General features: G+C 44.3%; 1 protein-coding gene across 1 annotated transcript; it reads left to right on the top strand.

The window, feature by feature from the left end:
• Positions 1-5,173: 5,173 nt before the first annotated feature.
• Positions 5,174-9,407, top strand: LOC136104860 (lysophosphatidic acid receptor 6-like). Its single transcript, XM_065844106.2, has 3 exons — positions 5,174-5,340; positions 6,834-7,122; positions 7,815-9,407. The coding sequence occupies exons 2-3, from the start codon at positions 7,097-7,099 to the stop codon at positions 8,743-8,745; spliced, it is 957 nt and encodes a 318-aa protein (XP_065700178.2). The 5' UTR covers positions 5,174-5,340; positions 6,834-7,096; the 3' UTR covers positions 8,746-9,407.
• The last annotated feature ends 11,266 nt before the right edge of the window (positions 9,408-20,673 follow it).

The raw sequence follows: 20,673 nt of genomic DNA on the forward strand, positions 1-20,673 counted from the left end.
CTCAAAATTGACAGGTTCAGGCAGGCAAGCCTGCCACAGTGCATTGCCATGTCCTCTGCAGACACACAAATTGTCCCAAAAGTGGTGTGTTTTGGCACAGCAGCCACTGCGCCTCATCTGCACGGTGCTTGGCAGAGCTAATGTTCACTAAACAGATTATAAGGTTAGTGCAGCACCAAAGTGATGTGTCCAACTCTGTGTACAACAAGGAGAGAGAGATTTTTCATTAGCAGCCAAATCCTCTCTCTGACAATAGCAAAGCTAGTACATCAAGAAATAATATACATATGTACTGCTGCTGGCCTGACAATGTTATAGTAGACCGTGAGTCGATGTTTGGTTTAATAATGGAACACAGTTTACATAATGAAGCAATAGAGCAGAACATAAAGAAAGTAAAATTAATTTTAATATAAAAAATAATGCAAAAAGTTTCCTTCTCCCCCCCACCCCCCAATAATTCATTTGGAAATGTATCATTTCATAAAAATACTTCCTTTGAGGAACATGTTGTCAAAATAAATTCAGGGGAAAGTAGCATTGCCAAATTCTTATTGCTGTTATTGTCTTTCTAACTAATTCATCTCTTAATGCTAATTATCTAAACTCAGAGGTTTTCTGTCTTTCAATTTCTGCTACCTTAGGAAGACCAGAAACCACAATTCAGCTGGCAACCTACCTGCTTTTCCTGTTAAACAGTTCTAACAAACTACCTCTGCTAAACATTGGAAAATTTAAGTTGTAGTATCATACTATTTGTTTCAGGGTTTTTTTAAGAAATATTCCTGAAGTAGCAGTTGCTAGGTAATATAGTTCATTGATATCCAACTCGTTCCCTAAATACTAAAGATACATGGATAAAACATTTTGGTATTTTCAGCATGAAGATGCTAGGATTGGCTGCTAAATAGATATGTGCATATCATGTTTACGCATGGCATGTACCTGCAAAGCTTCAGGAGAAAAACACTCTGTGATATGGGAAGAAGAAAGTCTGGAACATAACTAAGGGAGCCTTTATGCTCAAACTTGGCTGATTTTCTAAACTGCTTACTGCTGGGAGCACTGTCAGCAAGGAGAATGCATTTTCTTTGGTTTTTCCCCTAAGCATCCACCTCTGGCTTCAGTAAAAGACAGGATGCCATATTAGATGCACTCTTTTCTTGCCTAAATGACTCCTATGTTCTTCTTCAGTTAATTCTTTTTTCTCATAATGACATTCAATGAACTTCTCTCTGTGCCATGAGGGCTGCCACAAATATGCCTAACAATTTCTCACAACAAACACTGTGCCATTACACAGGGTCCAGAAACAAGGTAAGGAAAACTGATCTTTCCCACTTAGAAGAAACAGAGCCGTGAGCCATATGGGGTCTGACGGAGACTCTCCCAGTCACCACGGGGTGCACCCCAGAAGGATGCGGTTCCTTGGCCATACAAGCAGCACAGGTGGCTCAAAATATGTACAAGTGCCTTTTGGAGAGGAGATCCAGTTATGCAGTTTCTGTACACTTCAGCACTGTGAAAAATAAAATGACATCTCTGTGATCATCTTCAGTAACTGATTTTTTCCCACCTTGCAAAATTACAGCTAACGTGCTTGTCTCATCATGCTGGGGGAGGGAGGGTGACTTATGGTTTGGATGTTTGTATGATCTGTTGGGAAACAGTTGACTTACGAAAATAGTGTCTCAAGTCTTTCAAAGGTAATTATGAGTTGAAGACCGGTGTAGCTAATGGTTTGAGTTGGAAAAAAAATATAAAAATAACTTAGAAGTGTCAAAATGACTCAGTCATTAGACTGGAAAGAGGCATATTCTGTGATGTGGTAGGTAGGGCTTTCAGCTGGTGTGTGTGAGCCCTTCTTGAATGTCTGCTCTGTGGAGTCAGAGAATAACTAAAAGTGCAAAAGCTGCAATACAAGAGACAGATCCCCACCAAGTTGTTGCCATCAGTGCTGCAGCTTGAGAATTAGTAGAATAAGGGTATAGAGAAATGAAAGACTGAATTGCCTGGGACCTAGATCAGAATGTAGTAGAAGATTTGGGAAAAAGAATTTATTTTCCTTTGGGTTTATTCACGTTTCATCAGTTTCAAATTTCACCAGTCTCAGAGCACTGACACAGAAAATCCCCACTGTGCTGACCTGGCTTCAAAGAATCCCACAGGAGCATCCCCAGCTGATTTCTGTGTGCAAATTGAGACACATCTCTCAATAAATACTAGGTCACTTCAAAATCAAACATGTCAGGGCTCAAAGAGAGAAATCAGCTCACGTGCCCTCCCAAGCAGCAGATTTAGCTCCTCCAACACTGAAAGCGGACAACCTGCCGCAACACTCTTGGCTCTGGTGCACAGCCAAGGTTTGTTGGTGCTTCCCTCAGGCTGTAGGGTCCTTGCAGAGGGCACTAAAGACCAGTGACAAGGCCATAACCTGGGGTCAGACCTCTGTACCAGCACAGCAGCTTCATGGCCATGGCCTTTCAGCCTCAGCAGCAACCCACAGGCAGCGCTGACGGTCATGTCCTCTGCCAAAAAGCTCCATTTCAACTGTTCCTGTGCTTTGGCCCTCTCCACCCATCACCATCAGAGCTTTTGGCTCTTCATTTTCTCATCACTCCTGGGCTGTCCACGGTGTGGATGGTGGGGCAAAGAGAGGCCAGTGAAGACAAGGAGTCTCGTCTAGTGCTTGGCTCATTAAGACAAGTTGTAGGATAAGCTGTTCCTCCTGGTGGTCAACCACAGATAGAGACATCACGGGGCTGAAGCCGTGTTTCTCATTTCCCCTGTAGCCACGAGGTGGAGCAACTCAATAACAAACGGCTCTCCAGAGGCATCGGATTTAGGTGATGGGACGTTTCATCCCAGTTCTGGCTCATGCAGAAGCTGCAGGCAGCCCTGGTGGGATGCTGCAGTGGCCCAAGACGAGTATGTGGCTGGTAGCCCAGAGCAAGAAGGAGCCTCCTGGCCCATGTCCCAGGTGGGATGCAGGGACAGGATGATGTTCCTGGGTGCCACCTTATAGCAGAACCAAGGAGCTCAACCATGCTCTCAGCCCCCAATGGCAACCCCAACCAGGCACACTCTAGCAGCGAAAACTTCTCCAGGACCACCCCCCAAGGCTCCACACATTGCTCTGTTGCGGCCTCTGTTGCAGCCTCTGTTGCTCAGCCTCCTGCTGTTTCCTTCTGGTCGGCTTCCAAAGCCTCCTCCCCATCACAGAGCTAGAGAAGCCCTTCAAAAAAAGAGAAAATCCAGGGTGCTGGGAACATGGGAAGGCACAGGAGAGGTGAATGAAACTGAAAAGTGGGGAAGACTTGAAGGGCATCTGGGGGAAATCAAGGAAGAAAGCAAGGGGATCACAGCAGTGGATGATCTCTCTTCTCAAGCACAGCAAATATTTTTCTCACTGGTCAGACTCTGCTGGCAGCATCGATGATACACACGGAGGCACCAAGTGGAGAGCAGAGTTTGCAGGGTGCAGCCCTTTTCTCCCCGCTCTGCAAGAAAAGGTACAGCACACACGGTCTGGAGGATTTAGTGAACTGACATCGTCCCATTAGCACAGAGTAGAGCCTGCAGCAGGAAAAGAGAAGTACCTTGGCTGCCCACAGCTTCCTTGCCCCTGCATCACAAGTTAAGTTATTAATCAACAGTCTGAGAGTCCTTCATGGACTCTCCCAGCCTTCCTGTTATGCTGCTTGCTCCATTTCAGTTTCCTCTCACCATCAGCCTTCAGCATCAGCCTTCTTCAACCTTCTGATTTTGACGGGAGAGGAGCCTTGTCCCACGTGCTTTTGTACCCCTTGCATGCCTTCCTGGCCATTTCTCCTCAGATTCCTCCCAGACAAACTCACAAAGATGTTTGCTGGAAAAAAAAAAAAAAAAAGAAAGGCAGACCAAGGGCTGGCGGTGGCTTAGACCATGATGTGCCAGCCCTCGTATTGCTGCTTCCTCATCCTTCCCCTTCCAAAGCAGCAGCCACGCTCAGGGACAGATGCTTCTGGGCAGCCTCTGGTGAGGTTGGCAGCGCGTGAGTGGCAGCAGAATATGAGTCTCAAGGAGAAAATGAGAGAGAAGAGAAAACTCCAAGTGTGTGAGAGAAGAGAGGGAAGCGAGGGGAAGAGAGAGCAGCCGCTCGAGCACTGGTGGCAGTACAAGCAGTGGCACGGGCAAGCCCCGGGACAGGAGCACAGAGTGCTCTGGCAGCTGGGCTGATGTCCCATTCCTATGGCAGCCTTGGTCCCCACTGCCCAGGGTTGGCCAGGCCCCAAATGTCTCCCCATGGTAGAGGGGCTGGCCTGTGTTTGTGGGGCTTTTTCTTAACATCCAAAACACAGTCACAAGAGCCCCACTGGATACACAGAACTGAAACCTCGCTGAGGGATGCCATGAGGTATTGTTCACTCTGCCCTATAACTTTTTCCCTTCTTGTGGTGTTTCTTTTTTCTTAAGTAGAGTAATTTCAACCAAAATACCATGGGGGAACCCCAAGCATTATTTTTTTTCTCTCGGTTCCTAACTCCATCTCTTTCACAGTTGCACAATTTCAATTCAGCTAACACAATCCTCAGTTCTGATACTTAAATGGTTCACAGAGGATCAAGCAAAACTACCCCTCTGGCCTTTCTTTCCCCCTTTGATAAGAAGATTGCAAACATACATACAATGGGCAAAAAAAACCCAGTCCCTTCCTTCCTGGACAAAACCAGCACCTGACAGTGTCTATGGGTACGTTCCCTGCTCCCTGGGAGTGAAAAACAAATTTCAGAGTGACTTTTGTCTTTTTTAAAACACCAATTCGGAGTGAACAGATCACATCACCACTGAAAATCAACGATCTCTTTCCTTTTTGGTTCCATGAAAAGGAAGGGGAAAAACAACAGTGACAGCTGAGAATTTAGCTTGAAGCGCATTTTGACAGCTAATACTCTACCCATGGATGTTAAATACAATGAATAAAATCATGTCTTGTAGAAAACAATTAGAGAAAGGTCTGTAGGGCCAGAATTTCTTTCTCTCTTACTGGAGACTACTTCGAATGGTGACTCAGAGAGTCACCAGCCCCACAAAGTCATGTGTTTACACCCTTAAATGAGCTCTGCATGTCATACGACGTACATAGTGTGTGTATGCAGACACAGCGTGGGGAGACCGATGTTGTCATGGAAATATTTGGTGAAGTGAAAAGCAGCAGCACATCATGCTTTCTGACACCCTGACCAGCAGTTAATTTGCATGCAGCTCACTCCACTGCCTTAGAAGAAAACACAAGACTTGAGAACTCCACAAGCTGAGGAGGAGGAAAAGTCAACAACCACAGCTAGAGACAGTCCAAAGGTAAGATGACAAAGGAGAATATTTCATTGTGGTGAAACCTTGCCTTAAAAGCTTTCTTCTTGCTACAAGATCTGAAAAATAAGTAAATTTTACATAACTTGTTTTGCTTATAGCATATCTACCTTTTTCGTTAAGAATGAACAGAGCTACTCTTGGCATTTATGCTTTAAATATTTTTTTTGTCCGTTTCATTTATGAATCTACACAACAGATTCAAGTCTAAAATGGTTTTTATCAAAACTAGATTTTTCTCAGGTAAAAATCTTGGTAAGAAGCTGAAATTTTGTTTCTGTAAACCCAACATTTCCTAAACACACTATCAAACAAAACAAAACTAAAATAAAACAAACAAACAAAGAAAGACTAATGAAATCTGCTACAGAGGCAATGAAGAAAATAACTTTTTCAATATTTGTTACTTTTCAGTAATTCCTTAATCAACTTTTCATCCCTTTGGCTCTCAGTAATAGGCTCCCTCCCAGCATGAGACTCGTGCTTCCCTGATGGACTTAGCGGGAAAGCACCATATGCGGTTGCCCAGCCTGGGCCACCCTCTTGTACTGAGCAGTATCTCTGCCTGGGTCACCAATGTAACCCCTCGTTTGCCATGGGCCACCTGAATCCAGAGGTTCAGGGACCCAACCCAGCTCCCAACAAGCCCCGTGGCTGCGGGAGGGCTGAACTCCCAGGCAGCAAATAACCTGCAGCATAACAAGGGGTGCTTGTCCCTTCCAGCCGCTTGGATCTCCATGCTCTTCCCAAATTCTGGCTTTTCTGTCCTTCCTTTTTTATTTGGGCAAGGGAATTTCACTGTTTCGCCTCAAACTGCCCTCAGTCCCTTGCAGATGGCAGCAGAGCAGGCGCTGCTGATGGGGCTGCTGCCCCACTGAGCCCTGAGCCCCCACGCCTTACAGCAGCCGTGCTCTGCAAGGAAGGATCCTGTGAAATGTTCTATGCAGCCAGCAGCACTGCTGACTGCAGGGACACAAAGATAACCTGCACCTGCTACAGCAGGACAGAAGCTGCAGATGGATCCCCGCACCTGCCTGCCACAGGTGTGCTTGGCTGCACCCTTGTTGGGCTGGCTTTCTGGAGCTGGTTTTCTCATTTCTGTACGGCAAGCTAGTAAATTACAGAACCATTTACCTGGCATCAGTGTGTCCTTAAGGAGCAAACAGCCAAGCTGCTTTTGCTTTGTAACAATATCTGCTAGTTTTTAAGTAGGAAATAAATTTCCCTGTTTTCCTGATCCTAATCTCTTAAACCACAGCATGGGAGAGCTTACCTCTGAAACACTGGGGGAGTCACTATCTGCAGAATGGGAACTTCTACTGCACAGCTGACAATCGTTTGACAAATCTGAAACGAAACAGCATCAAGATCAGTAATGTGTAGGAAAGGCACTAGGTCAAAGTAGTAACAATTACAAAACAGCAGACAAAAGTAGTTTCTGAGCTCTGACATAAAGATCTTTTAAAATACTTTATTTACAGGTTACATTTGCTGTGACAGAACTGGCTGGAAAAGAAAGGACCAGGTAACACTGTGCATTTGCATTTGTAAGTGATTCCGGCTGAGACCAGCATCGCAGAAACCAATGAGAGCCTTCCCAGTCCTTATCAGGAGAGTCTGAGGGCAGATCAAATCAGCACCCTTCCTCTAAAGAAGATAATTACTTCATGACCCCTGCTCAGAGGGTGTCTACCTCGACATCGCGGAGGAGAAACCAGCTGTGCGTTTTCTGCAGCTCCTGTCCATGCAGATAGAAATTTATCCGCTGTGGTAAGTCTGGCTGGTTTAGGCAAAAAGTTGGGTTCTTAAATTTCATTCTTCCTCTAAAGACTTAACCTCTGCTAGAAATAACCTGTTTAAAACCTCCTGCCTGTCTCCTTTTAGCAAGCTTGTCAGAAGGGTCAGAGGTAATCACAGCCCCTCTTTGCCCGGTGGTGGTGGGAGAGGGTGCAGGATGGCAACGACTGTTTGGGATCTTCACATTAATAAATATGGGGGACCCTTGTGTGCTTGGCTCCCCAAGGTCTCTTAGAATAGCCTGATTCAGGAAATCTGATCCAACTAATTGCCTCCATCCCCACAACCCAAGTAACCCTAAAATCAGGGGCTGCCACCCTGGGCCTGCTGAGAGATTGTGTTGCTCCAAGGGGATGATACAGTCGCATCTATACTCTGCCTAACCTAAATTATAGGGCTGCACTGTCTGGGGTATCAGGTAACAGTGCAAGTGAGGCTTGGACCCCAGAAAGCCTTGTTCCTCCTTGAGGCACAACCTCATCCCAGGACCCCTTGGCACTGAGGAGCTCTATGTTACTGGGAACTGCAATTCAGCACATAGCAGCCTGAAAGGAAAAAGTGTTTCCAGGTCTGAGGACACACAGAGACCTCACTGGACTTTGTACCGGGTCTTAAATATGATCTGCATCCTTCCTTGCAGTGAAAGTGATTTTCTTCCCTTCCAGCATACCTGGAGATATGAATGACACCCGTGCCAAGAGCAACATCAGCACTACCGTGGAGCTGTTCCAGCTCGTCATGTACGCCCCCACATTCAGCCTGGGATTGCTGTTCAATGTGATGGCTCTGTCATTCCTGTTTTTTAAGGTTAAAAAGCTGTCAGAATCTACAGTCTACATGATAGCCCTTATTTTCCTGGATACTTTGCTGCTGTTTACTCTTCCTTTTAAAATAATTTCCTACCACCTTCAGAGTAACTGGAACTTGGGGTCTGTGTTGTGTTCCACCCTGGAGAGTCTTTACTTTGTGAACATGTATGGCAGCATCCTCATCTCCCTCTGCATCTGCGTGGACCGGTACATCACTATCCGGCACCCTTTCACAGCTGCCACCCTGCGATCCACGAAGAAAGCCGCTCTGGTCTGTGCTGTCATCTGCCTGGGCACCTCGGCTGGGACAGTCTCTACTTTCCAACTGCACGGAGAGGGCCACAACATCTCCTCCTGCTTCCATAACTTCTCCAAAAGCACATGGGAAAACACAGGCCTATTGGTTGCCTTGGAGATTGCCTTCTTCAGCAGCATGGCAGCCATGACCTTCTGCACTGTTCAGACTGTTCGGTGTTTGAGAAAGCACAGAAAACCATACAACCCCCAAACACACACCAGCAGAGCGGAGAAGATAGTCTTGACAAACCTTGTGGCATTTTTGGTCTGTTTCACGCCTTACCACGTGGCATACTTGCTGTATTTTTTGGTGAAGAATAATATAATTCACACCAGTTTTCAGCAAGTGCTACGAGACACCATTCAGGTCACCCTTTGCTGGGCAAACTTGAACTGCTGTCTTGATGGGGTGTGTTATTATTTTGTTTTAAGAGAGTCCTTGGAAGTTCCGTTACAAAACAGTGAAAAAACAGCCACACAAAAGCCTTGATCCCATGTGCTGCGTCTTAGTTACCTGGGATGATACATGGAGAAGTTTTATGGAAAGTACAGAGCCTTGAACTACTTATCTAAGCAATTTACTTTAAATATTCAGATCTGAATGTATTTCATAGAAAACAGAACTTAGTCCATTCCCAGAAGACTGCTCCTCGCTTTTTTAATTTCCTTCCATAATGTTTTGTGTTAGCATTTATGGGTAAAAAGAAATGGAATTCTTCTATAAATGGTGATGCGTATCTCTTTGGATGTGATTCCGCTATATTTGAAAAAAAAAAAAAATGTTCACTTATATGTGGTAGCATCTTTCAGCCTCTGTGTCTAAACCACACCTGCAAAACTTCCTCAGGACTTGAGTCACTACAGACTTAAGCTGTAGTGACTTGGAGTTTATAGTAAAAAGCTTCAGACTAAATTTTGTTGCCTCCCCTGCCCTGATCACGTATGTTTCTACCCACAAACATGCACACCTTTCAGGTTTAGATTTGCACATGCTATTTAAAAGAATAAAATTATTGTAAGTCTAAATCCAAAAGCATTTTTAGGTTAACATGGGTATAGCAAGATCTTCTTTCCACCCCTTCACTGGCTGACTTGCTCTGCAAGGTGCAACGCTTATTTTAGCAATAGTTCCTGTGTCTACCACATGGCACTTCTAACTGATATTGTCACTAGCTCAAGTCCCTGGACAGCTCAGATTGACTGTCCCAGTTCCAGGCTTCCCCACCAGCTCCTTTCCTACTTGCAGGCTTTTCACATACCTGTTCCTTCCTGCTTGGTTACAAATCCAGTTTCATGAACAGAGCCAAAATAAACAAGAGTATGAAATACAAAGCCCGAGTCCAACGTAGCAGCAAACATATGGATCCAAAGGAACAAGCCCCACCTTGCTGGGAGATAAGAGAAGAGCAGTCCTGATCCCTGAAGCAGCAGCAGGATCCCAGCAACCTCTTAGACCTCGGAGCAAGCTGAGCACCACCGCTTCCCAAACAAACAAGGTAATAAAAATAATCCACCAGCAGGAGCCCAACATGCCAGTCACTTACCTCTTATCAGAGCTCACAGGCATCTAGATAAAGTGAAATTTTTTTGAAGTTGCTACATCTATGTACGAGATTGTACCAAAAAAGTCCAGTTGCTGAGGCAAACACTGACCCAACATAGATGTAAGTGTGTACTGGTGTTTACAGAATCCTTTTGGTCTTCAGGTGATGAACTGTGCTTCCAGATTTCTGGGGGAAATGATCATTTTGCAAAGGTGACATTTTCAACACAAAAGGTCTGTGCTGGATCTTATTGCTTCTAGACATCTGAACAAACATGTTCCAGGTCAAATCTGGTGTGGTCTGATCCCTTCTCTTTGCTCAGGTGGGTAGGTGTAACAGCTTATTCATTTGTAGGGCTTTATATCCAAATTGTGACACTGAGTATCTAGTGAGACTAAAGAGGCTTCTGTTTGCACCAAGAGAATATTAATGACAAAGTGCTAAGAAATAAAAGGAAAAAAAAAAAATCTGAGAACCTTCAATCTAAAGCCATTACAGGCTTTCCAGAACACAGATAATGATTCATCTGAGGGAAAAAAAGAAGCAAAAGCCAGGGCTTGTTTGGAAATTATTCACCCCCAAGAGCTGAGGACTAACACATACAGTTCTTAGTTAAAAATCAAGCTAGTTTATTCTGAGAGAAGGAGACTGAAGTATGGAGAGCTGTTATAGAGCACTTCTCCCACTTGCACTTGTTTTTGCATTTGGATAGTGAAAAGCAAAGGGTTTAAGCCTGCACTGAAAGCATAGTGGGTCATGGGAGATGGTGAAGCTGCCCTGCCTGGGGACTTCACCCAAGTCTTGGGAACTTGCACTGGAAGGGAGCACCTGATATGCCAGGACAAATGCCTCCTGCTGCAACAAAACCCTTCAGGCAGCTGTTCTCACCACCCCTCTGAGCATTCAATAGATCCACCTGTCCCTATGGAGAGGTGGGAAAGAGCTCCTTCCCCTCACACCTCTTATAATGGACATGGAGAGTTACCCAGGGATAGTTCTTACCCATTTATCTCTTCTTTGAATACTTCTCTGAATTGAAATAGTTGCTTCCCTTCCCTAATATCCCTCAGATGTATCTACAGAGGTCAATACAGTGCCTCCTTCATTGCAATTTTGTGGGCCAACCAACCTGCTTCATTTGAGAGGCCTTTATAAAACTCCCTGAGCCTGCCAGGTATCCTGCCAAGAGACCTGTCTTGCAAACAGACATTCATACATGTATTGTATTCACATGGGTAACTTTCCTACCCACGTATTTGCGGGTTTCATTAAAAGACTGGGCATGTGTTTCTCACCTTTGATATTTCACACTTAAGCAAACCAAATGTTCTATTTCCTGCAGCCTCACTCACCCGAGGAAGCAGCGAAAGCCAAACTTAGGTATTCAGTAACTCTGCACATCTGTCCTTTGCTTTCCAAATTTCCTTTTTCTAGTACAGCTATTACCTTGTGCTTCAGGATCCAGAGTATCTGTTTGGACTGAGAAGGAAAAACATCCATCAGAAAACATCACTGATGATATTTGTGTATAACCATGAAAACCCCAGCCAAAGCATTCATCTCCCAAAAAGACAGATTCAGCACAGGTCCCAGGCATGCAGTATCTCGTACAGATTTCAGTATTGTCTTTTATGTTTTATGAAACATGTCCACATACAATCAATGGAATGCAGTATTTACCACGAGCAATGCCACATCTGTGGTCAGTGATAACGAGAAACACCTCAGAAAAGCAAGTCTCTGGAGAAATGCATAGGCTTTTACAGAATTCTTCGTATGCATATGCTCCTCTCAAAGTGGTTTGGTTTTCTATTGCCACTAAAGAGGGTTAAAATTGTTCTTTGTCTTCTCTGCAGAAAAACAGCACCATGAGCTAAAGATGAATTTGTAGCATTGTAGATACTAGGGAGAAGCCCTCAGAGGAAATTCACGCAGACAAGAAATGTGAAATAGTTAATTTCGCTGTGAAAGTGCAGTACTACAGATAGGCCCACGCAGAAATCACACCCCAGCTCACTTCACCATTATTTCCCCACACCAGAAAGCTGTTTGTGTGCTCTTGTCATCTGCTGCATCTACTGGTGGTATGAGATGGAAGTCTCATAAAAAAGCAAAAATAACCTAAGTGACACCATATAGTGATGGAGCATTCCCACTGCTGACCTTGGAATGGCAGAGACATGCGGAGTCCTGGATGTGCCCAGTTTCGGTGGAAAGGTGCTCCGACCATCAAACTCGACCTGTGCTGTTTGCTCTGAGATCTGCAACCAGCCAGTGCAAAGCTACAATTCAGCCAAGTGCTGCAGCTACAATTCAGCCAAGTGCTGCAGCCCACCTTACTCAGCCCTGTCATCATCCTTTCTGCCCTTTCACATGCCTCTGTCTGCAGCTTTTTGGAGATGCTGACTTCTCTAGAAAAGCTGCGACTTTTCCCTCTGTCAGGTTTCTTGCTCACTGAGAGACTTCTGCCATGGCAACAAACTCAAATGAATCAGTGTCTTTAGCTAGTCTGAAAGGTGAAGAACAACTACAATTTCTCTATTTTTCCTTCATTTTATCTCATTTATTCTTCTTATTCTGATTTTTATACCCAGTCACTCCATGAGAATGACATTTACCAAGTCATCTAATGTGATTAAAAAGTTGCTGAACGATACTGATGCAAGTAAAAACCTATGAGGAACCAAAAATGTTTCCCAGGAAGAAAAGCTGAATCAGTGCCATTTGCAGACACCAAAGGATGTAAAACCTCACGTCTGCTATATGCTACAGATTCCTGTTAATCCTGCTCTCTATTCCAAGACAAAAAAGGTATTAAACTGGGATCATACTTGAGAGCAAGTATCAGCAGTTTAGAGTTGTAAACACTGCCATGCAATTGTTAATCCAAAACTAAGCATCAAAAACCTCAGGAAATCCATTTTAGATTACACTTCAGAGTAGACCAACACAATCCCAAACATTCCCTGCTAAGTATTAACTTTGTGACCACAAGTAAAGCCACCTCCCAGCGACCAGCATCTAACCAGGTCTCACTCAGCCAGCCAAACTATCTGAGACAACGAAAGACACTTTGAAATAGCTTCACTCAGTTTAAAGCAGAGCTTAGGAAAGCACGGGGAGTTGCAGACAGAGACCAGTCTGACTTCATTCATGCTCATAGGAAGTGCAGTGGCTCGAAAATGCTGCAGTTGGAAGGGTGCAGAAATAAACAAATGGGACTTTAGACCAAGGGTGGTGTGGCTGTGAAAACCCTGCAGATACATTATTTTTTTTCCCTCATGAAGAGTAAAATAACTTGGTATTAATAATAAATATGTTTATGTAAACCATTTTATGTGACTAGTGAGATGATAAAAGAAAGTCTGAGCTATGAAAAGCTCTTTATCTCACTCTGAGCTCAGGCTTTTGCTGCCGCTCCTGCCTGAGGCTGCGCAGGGACCTGTTGGGACCTTGGGGCAGGACCCTGCTGTGCAATGAGGGGTGTTTGCCCCCATTTGAGATGCCCTGGGGTATTCCACCCACCCTGCAACGCCAAAATGAATGGGGATGAGCTGTTCTGGGCCCTTCTCACCTCTACCTGTCTCTCATTGCAAAAGTCATGTGAAAGGAGGCAGAACACATAATTCAAACACACAGCCTGACATACCTCACCTTATGATTCCTCAGAAAACACACATTTAGGCTATAAGGAGTTGGAGGAGGTAAAGCAACGGGCTGGACACATTTGCATTTGTAACCAACTCCATGCCACAATGGCAAGAGAAAACCCTGCACCCAGTAGCAATAGTGAGACCTTTAATGCCCCCTGCCTTTGCTACACAGAATACAGAGGGAAGAATAATGTGTTCCCTTGTTTTGGAACAACGGGGCAGAAATCAAGCAGTATCACTGAGTCTTATCCTAAATTTCATTCCTGGGGATAATCACACCACCCACATTGTTATTATACTTCATGTTATTATGGGTGATTACTCTCTCAAAGAAGCCTGTGTCACTTGCCTCGGGATGCCCACATACACCTCTCACAAAACAGCTTTAAAAGACATTCCAAATCTCTGTCCCACCTTTTGGCAATCAAAAACCGGATCCTGTGGGTAAACAGACCCATTCTAAGTTTTAGTTTATCAGGTTGTCTAACTTGCACAACAAGGCAGCCAGAATCCCATACTGAAAACAATCCTGTTTGCAGATGAAGTATTTGTTTCTCCAGAAGTCAGCTGCATATGTCCAGGAACCTTATTTTCAACCTTCTTCCTAGTCACATTAGGTTTCCAACACAGCTCCCACCTCATGTTTACAACTCTTTTTGACACAGATATAAACAGAACCACATAGGTCACAATCTCTCTTAGCAAAGTTTTGGTAAAACTGTTCAGGATACAAATTATTATTTCCTTGGATAAATATAAAATGTCAAATTAGAAAAACTTGAAGGTCATCCTGACAGGAAGCCAAGAGGAAGGAAGCACTTTGTTGGCCAGATTGATGACACCTAGAAAAGTCTTGCAACATTTTGAGTATTAATGAAGACAAAACAAAGTACCATTATGCAAGTTTCCTAAATCCAACAAGACAAAAAAGTGGCACCAGAAGCCCATGGAAGGTCACAAAGTGGCTGCGGAGCAGAGCCGTGTTGCAGGGGGCCCCACTGAAGCCAAGGGACAGTGGACCAGGCACCTGTGGCTCCAGAATTCACAGCCTCTGGTGACGAAGTGGGATTTCAAACATCGCCAGAAGCAGCAAATGCAAATTCCTGTTCTTCAACAGGTATATTTGTCCCTTGGAGGACTCCGGGGAAGCATCCCTGTCAGAAGAGTAGTTCACCAATGTAACTTACATTTTGCTATTACTGTACCCCACTCCCACTCTCGGTTACAACCACATTCATTCAGCTTCTGCTGCATGTTTAATCCTGCTGAAGTTAGAAACCCTTTTCTATATCACATTCAGTTGCTGTGGAAATGAGCCCAGTATCCCTGCGGATTAGAGTCTGGAGGGTCTGATTTAATTGCACACCCTAGACAGACTCAGACTCTAATGGTTATTGTCCAAATGAGGAATAAGTAATTGGGATGGATCAGCTCTTGTGAAACAAAAAGTCCTGTTTTCATGCAAATAGCATTTGCTAGGAAGAATAACAAATGAGAAATACAAGTCAGAGACAAAGCAACAGAATCCTTCTAGGCTGAAGGTTTTTCAAGAGGTAACAGCTGCTCTTTAAACTGTAAGCAAAATTTCAGAGCGTTTTTAGATTTGGTTTTGCATGCCTAGGTGGGAGTTGGTAGATGCAACAAAAAGCAAGTGACCGATTTGCTTTAACTTTCTTTTTGTCACTTAATTCCCATTCACACCCTTAGATGGGAACAATTTCCAACATCTGTTACCAAACTTTTAAAGGCGAAGGAAAAAAAGAATAAATAAAGAAGGCAAGAAAAATGCAGTAAAAAGAAGAGCGGTGGAAAACAACAGCAGCTCTCGTCAGCAGGTGCCGGCTGTGCAAATCTCCTTTGGAAGATGTTGGCGACAGCACCCTGGACCCAAGGCGAGCAAGCACTGACGCAGGCTGTTGACAACACCTGCAGCAGAAGGCAGAGAGCGTTTAAGGCCTCGTGCAAAGCATCAATGCTGCATCAATGGGGAAAACTCCAGCCTGAAACTGCCACAGAGGGAAAAAACTGAGAAAAGGTATATACAGTGACAGGTCTTTGAATAAATCATGCATTTTGCATGTATTTCTCTCAACAGCTTTACAGTTTTTTCTGTGTTCAGCCCTGGTGACATAAGACAGCTTTTTTCCTTCCTCCTTCTTTTTTTGCAACTACACCACTGACATCGGAGCACAGCATATCCATGACAGAAAAGGCTCGCTGTCGCCCAGCATCTTGACTCTGACCATGTCAGCTATTTCGTTAATCACATTTTTTAAAATAAGAAAGCAATGGCAAATGACAAAGAAAGGCTGTTCCACATGCTGCCTCACATCCCCTGAGAGCAGGCTGCAGCACCAGTCCTTTCTCCTCCTGACACCCTCCACCATGGCTGATTTGCTTCGTCTAAAAACAAAACAAAACCACCCTAAAATACCTTCCAAAGTATGGTACCACATTTGAAATTTCACCTCCGTGAGGTGTCCCAGGGATCCTGTTTTTGCGGTGGCCTCTGAGAAGAGACCAAAGGAGCGGGAGTGCAAGCCCAGCTGTGGGCAGACTGTGCCTTGACATGGCGGCCAGAGGATTTCTTTTAAATATGGGCAGCTAAGGATTTAACTTTTTTTCCTCAAAGCTATTTACCAAATTCAATAACAGTTTCAGTCAGAAATGCAGCAACTACTTCAAAAAGTTTCCTGTACTCAGGGAGGATTTTGCACAGAAACTCACACAGCTCCAATGACAAAATGCTGCCCACGGGGCCACGTTTCTGTGAGGAAACAATGCCATTTTCAACGTTAAACTTTTTGTTTAAGCTTCCTCCACTTACTTCATGTTTGGGTGAGTGCCAGGGCATTAATACAAGTGAATATAAAGCCAAACGTGAGGAGGATAGAGTCTGCGGGCAGGCAGGCCTGAGCCAATGGCTCCTGCCTTCCCTCAGTGCTGCCGCCATGAGTCACTGCCCCAGTGCATCCTTCGGCCCGCTGAGGGGGTCACGGCCAGGAAACCTGTTGAACAACGGGTGTCATTTGATGAGCTAATAAGATGCTAATTTATACAAGCAGCCCATATGCTATGGCACAGGTGCTGAGCAGCCCTCAGCCCCACTCACTGCCTGGGACAGGAGCCATGATGGCAACGGCTGCCGAGCCCTCGTAGGCAGGTGTCAGACACAGAGAGACTTCTTGCTCAACAAAATCCACTTTTTGGCCAAATCTGTTACAGCTGCACGGGGCTAAGGTTATGCTGCCCACAGGTTTCACAGCAAACAAACTGAACATGCTGAGAGGTGCAAATATTAGAAGGCATTAATTGATTTTACAGCTTCTGCAAACAGCCCCACACGGAGCTGCCCTTCCAGCAGTCGTAACTTAAAATAGTCAAGCACTTACTGTTAATGAAAAACTTGGGTAAAAAAAGTGATTGAAAATGCAAAGACCCACCAAGTCCCTATGGACAAGCATAGAGCGCTGCTCCTGCAGAAAGAGAGCATTTCAGAAACAGCTATGCTGGATGAATTCAGATTGTCACAGAGATTAATACCAAATATTTACCTTTTGGTGCAATTAAACAACTTGATCAAAAGCACAAAATGAAAGCAAAGTGCATTTCCTTTGCAAACCTCATTACAGAATTGACATGCCTTCCGCTCCTCACTTAACATTTTAACCAGCCAATTCGTTATTTGGTACCTGCTGTTATAAAGGCGACTAGGTTGGAGTTTGTTCTTTGCTCATGCATTTCATGGTCTAAAACTAAAACACTGGGATGGGGAGAAAGAGAAAGCATTTATATCCATGACATCTTAACTGAATCGTTTTTTAAAGCCATTATAAAGCTCAGAGCGAGATGATACAAAAGCTTATTGCAAACCTGCCTCACATTTCAGAGGGGCCCAAGCTACAGTGCAATTGTCCATACTTTAGTAGTGCTCATGTTCCTCGGAGAGGCGGATGAGCATCAGTTTTAAACGCCTACTTCCCAAATACTGTAAAATGCTTCCCAAAGCACTTTTCATCAGGCAATTATTATTTTTTTTTTTAATTTTTTCACTGCTCAGCAACCCAACCTGCTGTCATCAAGAGAGAAGCCCCTCCTGGCAGCACAGGGGACCTGGATGCCTTCAACTGAATAGAGAAAAGTGACTCAAGTAGGCAGGAGCCAGAATACACTTAATCGGCACTGATTCCCTTCTCAAGTCCTGGGGTCAAGCAGAGACCGAGAGCTGTGACCTCTCAAACACGCAGCAATCCTCAAAATACAACTAATAACCTGATAAAGACCTATGTCAGGGCTGTCTCTGTGGCTGGCAGGCAAGCCAAGGTGTGTGGGTTTTGGATGAGCTCAGCACTTGTTCCCAACAGGCCATCAGCTGGCATAACACAGGCAAACATGACAGTCTGGCCCAAAACATCTGTCATTTCACTGTGGCCATCCAAGTTGGTCCCAGGGGCTAACTGCATTTGCCCTGACCCAGACCCCTGACTTAGGGGACAGTTTCACAATGACCTTGCCCGCAAAGGGAAACACAACATGGTTAAACAGGGTTTCTGCCAGCGGTGGAGTGGGAAATCACCCGTTTGCTGTTCCCAGCCACATTCATTGCCTGAGGGAAGAGCAGGTGAAGCCTCCTGCTCTGTGTCTGCCTCATTTACACCATGGGGACCAGTGCACAAACAAGTGCTGCAGATGGTGCCATGGCATTTTCCCAGCATTGCTCAATAACTGGGTGTGCTGTTAGTTTTTAAGAAGGAGGTTTTGTCAGCACCCTAAATCCCACCAGGCAGCTTCAAAGGTAGCATGCTGCAAGCCCTTTGTGGTACGCATCCTACAAAGGGACGTGAGCCCCCTGGCAAGCTGCATGCGTACTGTGCTGCATCCAAACCTAAGTTTGAAATATGTATTGAAAGGTCCTTATAATGCAGGGAGTCTTCAGCAGTGCTGGGGGAGGCCAAGGATGGGGAGTACTTGGAGCCAGCATCCAGCTCCACACACCGAGCCCCCTGCGTCCTGCCTCCGCAATGAGTCTGGCAGCCCTGAGATCTTGCTAAAATCATTGCAAAACCAAAAGCAATCAGCTGCACAACCTGCAACACGAGCAAGCCAGCAGCATGAGGCTGCCAACCCACACAGCCTGCCCTGCTTACCGCACCTGGACCTGGGGCTGTGTGAAGCCAGTCACAACTAATTTTAAAGCCGGCCTATAGATATAGGTGTCTGCACGTGATTTATTCCTCCATGAGCGTTTTCTTTTTTTTTTTTTTTCAGTTTTGTAATGATCTCCAGTTTTTATTCTTAGTGTGTATAACACCACCACATCAGCCTATTACACTTTTCCCAAATATTTGACCCACAAAATGATCAGTCCATTTGGAGACCAAACTGAACTCAGCCAAGTCATAAAATGCTGCCTAAAGTTGCTATTTTCAGCACTCAAAACCGAAAACATGGCTGTGTCAGGTCCAAACGCTTCTCTAAAGGGTAACTGCATGGGTCTGTATTTTCCAGTACTCCCCCACAGAGATCATTAACACAGTGCTGCTGGTTTAATTACCACAAAGGCCACTATACATTCTAAAACACTGAGCTGTAATTTTCTTTCATTTCTCACATCCAGCTTGCCAAATTTCTTAATGATGTGCATTGCTAAGTGCCTGCCCGCTTGCCCACAGGCGCTTTCCAGGCCTCCTCGGTACCATCAGACCCAGCCACACTGCAGAAGGTACCTGGGGGCCAGAAGCAGGCTGCACCCCCCAAAACCTCTGCAGACTTTGCAGACGGCGATGCTCTGACAACGCTGCTGACACAGGGGTGTTTACAGAAGGCAGCCTCATGTATCCACAGTACCAAAACAAGTCAGATTATAGCTGCTTCTTTGCGTTTTAACATGCAACAATTTCTGGAGAAGGGAGAATGGCTCATGAGGATTGACTGTTGTTCTAGCAGTGGTAACCACAAAATCACTTTAAAAAGAGTGAGAAGTGAGCTGGGGCCTGAACCAAAGCCTTTACTGTTGCTCCCTGAATAACAAATGGGTGAACAGAGTCACATCCTAGATAAATCTCTTTGAAAGATGACAAATTTAAATTTGAGAGGTTTTCTTCAACATTAAATTGTTTTCTTTTTTGAAACTTCTTTCCCTTGTCAAACCATGAGAATATTTCAATCATTGCATAACATGATTTCAGTTCAATTCAAATACAGATCTAAAAGTTCAAGTATGAAATTACATACTTGGTCTTTTCACATCAATTAATCCAAACGAATACAATAACATACTGGCTTCCACTGCAGAACATCTTTGTGCTAGCTGGCACAAAACACAGTCCACATTCACTATGAATAATAATATTCCCAGAGCAAATATTCTTAGCAAACTTAAGGAAACATCTGATTCTTGATTCTTTGACCCATCCATTTCTTTAACAATTTTACCAAGAATTAAGGAGTTAAAAGTGCTGGGAATTGTGAAGCAGTCCCTGCACCTTGCTCTATTCCTGCTTGACTAATGCACCCTGCTCCAGCTCGTCCTACAAAAGAGGTGTGGAAGCATATACAACCCGTCAGTAAAAATATCTGACCCACAAGAGTGTCAGGTTGTCGAATTTAGAAGACTAAGGTATGCAGAAACTTCTAAGCTGAGCACTCAAAATCACCCTCTAGAGATGTTCTTACTCTCTAGGAAGCAAAGGCTCCTAATTTCACTATGACAAGCTGGATGGTCCAAATGTTGCTTCAAGCTCCAGTTCCCTTTCCAGCGTCATTGAGCCCTGCTGGCAATAAGGCTGGACACTGAATAGAAAATCAGGGACTTTTCCTGTTGGGGTATGAAGCAAATTGAAAAACAAAACAAAAAAGTTTCAGATCAAACCAAAATCAGGTTATGTCAGCTTTTTCCAGTATGAAGAAAAAAAAAAGTAATGCTTTGGTGACATTATGGTCAACATAAATGTTTCTTTTAACACAAAATAAACAGCGTTTGTTTAATTCCCATGTTACTTGACCACTTTGGCATTTTTAGGTAAAAACTGTTTCAAAACAAGAAACAACAACTTAATTACTAAAATATTAAACCAAATGCTTCAGCTTAACATTAGGAAGTCCAGATGCTTCCCCCTACCTTTTTATGCTATTTCTTTTCAACTGAAAATATTCATTACAACTCAATTCATATTTGTTAGTGACTCTCTCCTCTCAAACTCTGCTTTCTGTTCACTTAAT

The sequence above is a fragment of the Patagioenas fasciata genome, chromosome 9, assembly GCF_037038585.1.
Source record: "Patagioenas fasciata isolate bPatFas1 chromosome 9, bPatFas1.hap1, whole genome shotgun sequence".
NCBI classification, from domain to species: domain Eukaryota; kingdom Metazoa; phylum Chordata; class Aves; order Columbiformes; family Columbidae; genus Patagioenas; species Patagioenas fasciata.